Raw genomic sequence first — 6,001 nt, 5'->3', positions numbered from 1 at the left:
GCATCCCTGGCACTGCCCAAGGCCAGGCTTGGAGCAGCCTGTGGCAGTGGAAGGAGTCCCTGCCATGGCGAGTTCCCCACAGCCCCTCCCGCCCAGGTCCCCGCTCCGCCTGCTCCTGCTCCTCCTCTTCCCGTCCGTCATCACCGTGCGCGGTCCGGCCGTGCCCGAGCCGGTGTCGGCGCCTTGTGCGGGGCCTTTTCCGGAGCCTTTTGCGGAGCATGACCCGCTGGGCCCGGCGCAGCGCCCCGCCCGGGGCCCGGGCTCTGTCCGCCACCCCCTGGGAGCAGCTGGCGCCGGGCGCGCAGCCGGAGCCGCCGCCGCCAGCCCGGAGCAGGAGGAGGAAGAAGAAGGAGTACGAGAACCAGGACGTGAACGGGTTCGCGGCACACCGCGGGGAGCAGCAGCAGCAGGAGGAGGAGGAGGCACGGAGGAAGGACAGGCGGCGGGAGAGCAGGAGGCTGAGGAGGCAGGAGAGGAAGAAGAACGCCATGGTGAGTCCTGCCCTGCAGGGAGAAAAGGGAGAAACCCTTTCTGCTCAGCGTCTGGGGCGTGTGTCAGCTGGCATGAGCAATGAGCACAATTACACCCTTTGTAATAAAATGTGTCGGGTTAAGGCTGGGGGCATGCCTGTGATAGCTTGTCCAAAGTAATCTAATCAAAGCAATACAATTGCAAGCCCTAATTCCTAGTGAAGCTCACACAGAGCACGGTCCTCACTCTGTGGGGAAGAGACAGTAGGTTCAGCGCATCCCACAGATTACGATGCTGTGTTTCCAAACTTCTCCCTGCTCCTGACCCACTTTTATACCGTTTATTTGCTTTCAGGTGGAGATTCAGTGATTTCAGTCACACATCTTAGTTAGGGGTGGTCGTACCTGGGGAGTGGGTGGCTCAGGGTCACCCTGGGCTGGGATGGGGTCAGAACAAAGACAGGGATTTCACCGCAGCTGCTGATCCCACAGAGCATCCTCCTTTACCTCCCTTGCCTTTCAGCTGCTGTGTGGGATCAGCTGCAAGGTTCCTTCCTCTGCAGGGATTTTGGCACAGCTGTGGGGTCTCTGCCCCGCTCCCATTTGTCCTGCCTGGATGGTGCTCTGTGTCGGGGTCCCATCCAGGGAGCAGCCACTGTATTTTCCCCTGAAATTTCCCCTTTTAACTCCCAGTCGTTTTCCCACAGCATTGTTAAAAGAGGTACAGCTCTCTCTGTATTTCCCTGTGGTGGTGCTGCTGTGGGGCTCAGCAAGAGCTCAGCCCTCCCCTGCCACAGGCACAGCGTGTTTCAGGTGAAAGATGGGAAGTTTGGAACAAAAGGAGGCTTTCAGGTCCAGTTGTAGCCTTTGGCATGGCTCTCCTAGCTCACTGCTATCTTTGAGGAGCTCCCAGCCACTCTTGGTTCCTGGGAGAAACTAAATCATGCAATTTCAGTGTGTGATTCATCAAACTGTGTGTTGCTGGTTAAAGGGGAAAAGTGTCCATGTTTTGTGGTTTGATGGCAGAGCATAAAGTCTCTTCCTGGCTGCTTTTTCCTGGGGACAGAATGGTGTTTGCCCTTTAGGCCCTGGGATTTCCAGGTTTTCAGCGCCGTTCACGGAATTCATCACTGGATTTTCCTTCCCAAGGTGTGTTTCCACTGCAGAGAGCCTGGCCACGGCGTGGCTGATTGTCCTGCAGTGCTGGAGAGCCAGGACATGGGGACGGGGATCTGCTACCGCTGCGGATCCACGGAGCACGACCTCAGCAAGTGCAGAGCCAAGGTGGATCCAGCTGCTGGTGGGTCTCAGGAGGTTTTGCTGTTTGTGAAATGCTTGGCTCTGAGTTGTCTGACTGCTGACCCTGAAGCTTTGTGTGCTAGAAATCTAACTTTTCCAGTATTAGCAGGGAGCCTGACAGTAATTTATAGCATGAAGTGATGAAAATATTGTCATTGCACTGTGTTGGGTCTGTGACTTCACCAGGGTTTTGATGTGGACCATAAACCCTGTTGTGGAACTTTGCAGGGCCATTTCCATATGCAAAGTGTTTCATCTGTGGTGAGATGGGACATCTGTCAAGGTCATGTCCGGATAATCCCAAGGGGCTGTATGCTGAAGGTGAGTGTTCTGATTCACTAAATTTAGTGAAACTGAAATTTCTGTGTCCTTCCTACCTGACACAGAGCAAAGTAACTCTGCAATGAGAATGAGAATGTGGCTAAAAGGAATTCCTGTGTATCTTTCAGTGAAAGCAGAGTTAATTCTGGGGAATTCATTGTCAAATAAATTACCTGGGGATTTCTGTTTTAAGGGTAGGTTTAGTATTAAATGACAGAATAAGGTGCAAAGGCTTTGCTTGTGCCTCAGCATCAGGACATGCACCAAGCAACAAACTCCTGTGTGAATGTAGGCAGTGTGTATTTACATGCACCCAAGTAGGTGGTAGGAACATTCTTACACATTAGCTTAAAATTCTGGGAATTACAAAACACAGGCTGTCACTAAAGGGAGAGCATCTTCAGTCTGAGTAACTTTAATGAGAAATGGGGTCTAACTGAAGGTTTCACTCTTCCATTGGCTCCAACAACCAGCATTCCCTCTCCTGGTGTTTCCCTGCACAAACATGGGGCCTTGGCAAGCTCCAGAGGGTGATCTTGCAGCACAGCTGGAGTGGAACAAAAATCACCTTGCTTTCAAGTGTTTGTATTGTGTATTGAAGTCGGAGGGAGAGACCCACCTTGCATTGATCAGCATCACTCCGATTTATTAATCAATCAGGCACCTTTTATAACAGTGTTAATTCACTTCATGCATATTGCAAAATCTGAGCTCACAATAGGCCAGAGATAACATACCAACCCCTCCTTATGTTTCCAATAACATGATTTGGGTTCTCAAAATTATTCTTGCTTTTCAAAACAGCCAAAGATAGAACATCCACTTGTTACGAGAAAGCTGCCTGAGAACCCTGGTATGCCAGGATGTTTGTCACCTTTACTTGTAATTAAAAATAACCTGAGAACCTCTGCTGTTCACAGAAACAGGCTGTGAGAAGCTGCTCCTCACAGCTGCCTTCTAGGCAATCTCTGAAAAAATCTCCAACAATTGTGGGATTTCGTGTTGTGTAGAATTTCACATCTCAGTACCCGCAGGTGATTACCTGCCTCTCAGGAGCCCCCGTCAGTTTCATAAGTTCCTTTGAGTGTGTGTTTCAGCAGAATTCAGCCTGTTTCTCAAAAATGGAGCTTCCAGCCAATCAGAAATACCCAGTGAGCAGTGGCTGGAGTTTGTGGTGCGTGGTGCTGTACAGCACAGCGTGATCCCAAACGGCTGTGTCCCTCACAGACACAGGCAGGGAATTCGGTTGGGTGTTTTTTGGGTGGTTTTACGGCGTTTTTTCCCCCTCAGATGAGTAACAGCTGTCTGTGTGAACAGGTGGGGGCTGCAAGCTGTGTGGCTCTGTGGAGCACTTCAAAAAGGACTGCCCGGAGAAGCAGAACGCAGGTGAGCTGCAGGGCTGTGGGGTGGCTGTGGCTCCAGCAGGGTCCAGCTGCTGCTCCGTGTGGCTGTGGGAAGAGGGCTTGGAAGCAGCAGAGGTGCCCTTTTGTTGGGACAGCAACAGGGAGGGTTCCTCCTCAGGGAGGGTGTGGAGGAGGCAGTAAGTTGCGGTGCAAAACTAAGGCAATTCCTTTTTTTTTTTTAAAACAGAAAGTTCTGTTTTAAAGTTGTGTGTATCTGAAGGCCATATGAAATAATGTGTAAATTTTTTTTGGCCAGTAATTGTGCTGCTGTTCACAGTCTGGCAGCTGTACAGCAGAACTGGCTGCTGCTTTTTCCAGATTTCAGTGTGGAGTGGTGGGGCTGAAGCCAGTGCCAGGTGCAGGGCGCTGGTGTGTGCAGGCAGCTGTGTCAGGCACCCAGCACAGGGACAAGGAAGGTCTGTCCTGCTGGATTCACAGCTCAGGAACTGCTTCCTTACGTGTTCCTCTGCTTTCCATGTGGGGGGAAAGATTAAAGTAGGTACCCCAAACCCCCACTGTCCTCCAGGAGGCAAAGCATCCCAAAAGGGTTTGAAGAATGATCCTGTCACTGGAGTGGTGACACACTTGGGCATTTTCCTACTTAGTTTCTATGACACTTAGTTATTGTGCCCCTTAATAATAAGCCACTTTGGTGAAACTTGTGTAAGAATTATTTATGGCATTCTCTATATCTGATCTTACATTAGTGATATTTTTAGGTCTGAGACCCTGTGTAGGATTCTAGGTGTGTACTGCTTTGCCAGTTTAGAGTGGGTCAGATCCAGTCTGAGTGTAAACTTCTAGTATGACAGAAGTTTATGACACCAAAAGACTCCAATATTGCCCCAAACTCATCTGCAAATGGCAAGGCCTGTCCCCACTTGAGTTTTAGAAGCCTGTAACAAGATTTTTTCTCTATTTTTTTCTGGTAAGTTTAGCATCCATGAGGAATGCAAGTGCTGTTTATTTTCCCAAGGGACTTCTTTCAAAACTAGCACCACTGGTTAAAAGCAGTTGAGTTACTTGCAACTGTGACACCATTGGTGAGAATTGTGATATTTAAGATCATGTGCAGGGTATGATCAGGTGCAGGAGGACAGCTGAGAGCTGGCAAAGGAGTTCAGGCACTACAGATGCCAGTTTGCTCAGGCAGATTGGGCCAGAATCCATGCCCAGAGGCTGATATGGATTCCCATGGCATTCCCCATGGGCAGCAAGGCAGAATCCCCCTTGCCCTGGGCCCAGCACAGGCTTTGGGGTCCCAGCCCTGCCCCACAGCAGCCCCAGGGCTCCTCCAGGGCTGGGCAGCTCTGCAGGTGGGTGAGACAGTGAAGGGTGACCTGGTAAATCTCCAGCTGCGTTCTCAGAGGAGGCCGCTCCACAGCTGAAATTGTTTATGAGCCGATGTGTGCAGTGCTGGGTGTGTGCCCTGCTGGGGCTCAGCCCAGGCCGTGCAGCGGGCAGGGCTGGCCTGGCACTGCTGTCCTGTGCCCTGCAGAGCAGGTGACTGTCGGGCGCTGGATCCCCGGCCTGAGCGCGGACCACGAGGACGTCGCGGCCGCGCCGGCGCCGCAGCAGGCGCAGCCCAAGCGACCCAAGGTCGTCACTTTCTGAAGGCTCCAGCCTCTCAAGGAGTTCTCCTGTGCTGCTGCACTCCAGTGCTGACGACAGAGAGCGGATCCAGAAAATGTAGCGAGCTGCAGAGGAACTGTTGGTTTTCTGTCTCCCTGCATTTTCCCGGTTTGCCTCCCAAACTTGCCTGGCGCACTGTAAAGCTGGGAACAACAGGAGCACAGCAAGTGGCTGTTTTATTAAAGGAATTGTGGGTGTTTTGCTGGATTCTGGTTTGGTTTGGACTTTTCCTTTTAGGAATAATGAACTTACTCCTCCATATGTTCCAGCCTGAGCAGTCTTGTGGTGAAGCTTCAGATCAGCCCTGTGGGCTGCTGGGCTTGGGGTGCAGTTCCTGATGGTTGCAGTGGTAATTATCTGCCATTACCCTGGTTGGTCATTTCATTGTGTTCACTAACAGAATCCAGCCCTTCCTCTGAAACCTCTGGTGAAACACACCCCTAAGGAATTGCAGACCAAGTGAGGAGCTTTCTTAGTTTATTTACTTATTTTTCAAAGAAAATGCTCAAAAATCTGCAGTGTTTCCATGCCTTGGTGAGGTGGGAGTAAACTTTTCTTTGTAAAAAGAAAAAACCTGGTGGGTATTAAACAGAAAAATTAAGAAACCAACTCCAAACAGAGTTCCTGCATCCACCAGTATTACTGGAGAAGTGCACCCTGACCTTCCCTCACATATTTTTCTTGCAGCAAAAAACAAATACGGGGAATTAAATTTTGTGGGGATATTTTTTATTTGTACAGGTGATTATTTTTAATAAAATATTGCTAAAGAATACAGTGGTTAGACGTCATATTTTAGATTTCTTGGTGCTGCTGTGGAGACTGAGATAAGGAGTGTATGTTCATTTAGTAATAATCAGAGCACATTTTTAAAAG

General features: G+C 50.2%; 1 protein-coding gene across 2 annotated transcripts; it reads left to right on the top strand.

The window, feature by feature from the left end:
• Window positions 1–112: 112 nt before the first annotated feature.
• Window positions 113–5,652, top strand: ZCCHC9 (zinc finger CCHC-type containing 9). Of its 2 annotated transcripts, none has more exons than XM_064735612.1 (5): window positions 113–491; window positions 1,620–1,770; window positions 1,998–2,090; window positions 3,408–3,476; window positions 4,997–5,652. In XM_064735612.1, the coding sequence occupies exons 1-5, from the start codon at window positions 219–221 to the stop codon at window positions 5,461–5,463; spliced, it is 1,053 nt and encodes a 350-aa protein (XP_064591682.1). In that variant the 5' UTR covers window positions 113–218; the 3' UTR covers window positions 5,464–5,652. The 2 variants fall into 2 exon arrangements, with proteins under 2 accessions (XP_064591682.1, XP_064591683.1); XM_064735613.1 differs by having other exon boundaries at window positions 126–491; window positions 4,992–5,249.
• Window positions 5,653–6,001: the final 349 nt, after the last annotated feature.

Source organism: Zonotrichia leucophrys, chromosome Z (assembly GCF_028769735.1).
Source record: "Zonotrichia leucophrys gambelii isolate GWCS_2022_RI chromosome Z, RI_Zleu_2.0, whole genome shotgun sequence".
NCBI lineage: Eukaryota > Metazoa > Chordata > Aves > Passeriformes > Passerellidae > Zonotrichia > Zonotrichia leucophrys.
The sequence above is the reverse complement of the archived record's forward strand: the minus strand, read 5'-3'. Positions and strand labels throughout refer to the sequence as shown.

Coding starts and splice junctions, on each gene's coding strand:
- ZCCHC9 (XM_064735612.1), top strand. CDS start 219: ATGACCCGCTGGGCCCGGCGCAGCGCCCCGCCCGGGGCCCGGGCTCTG. Junction 1,771..1,997: donor CAAGGTGGATCCAGCTGCTG/GTGGGTCTCAGG, acceptor GGAACTTTGCAG/GGCCATTTCCATATGCAAAG. Junction 2,091..3,407: donor CAAGGGGCTGTATGCTGAAG/GTGAGTGTTCTG, acceptor CTGTGTGAACAG/GTGGGGGCTGCAAGCTGTGT.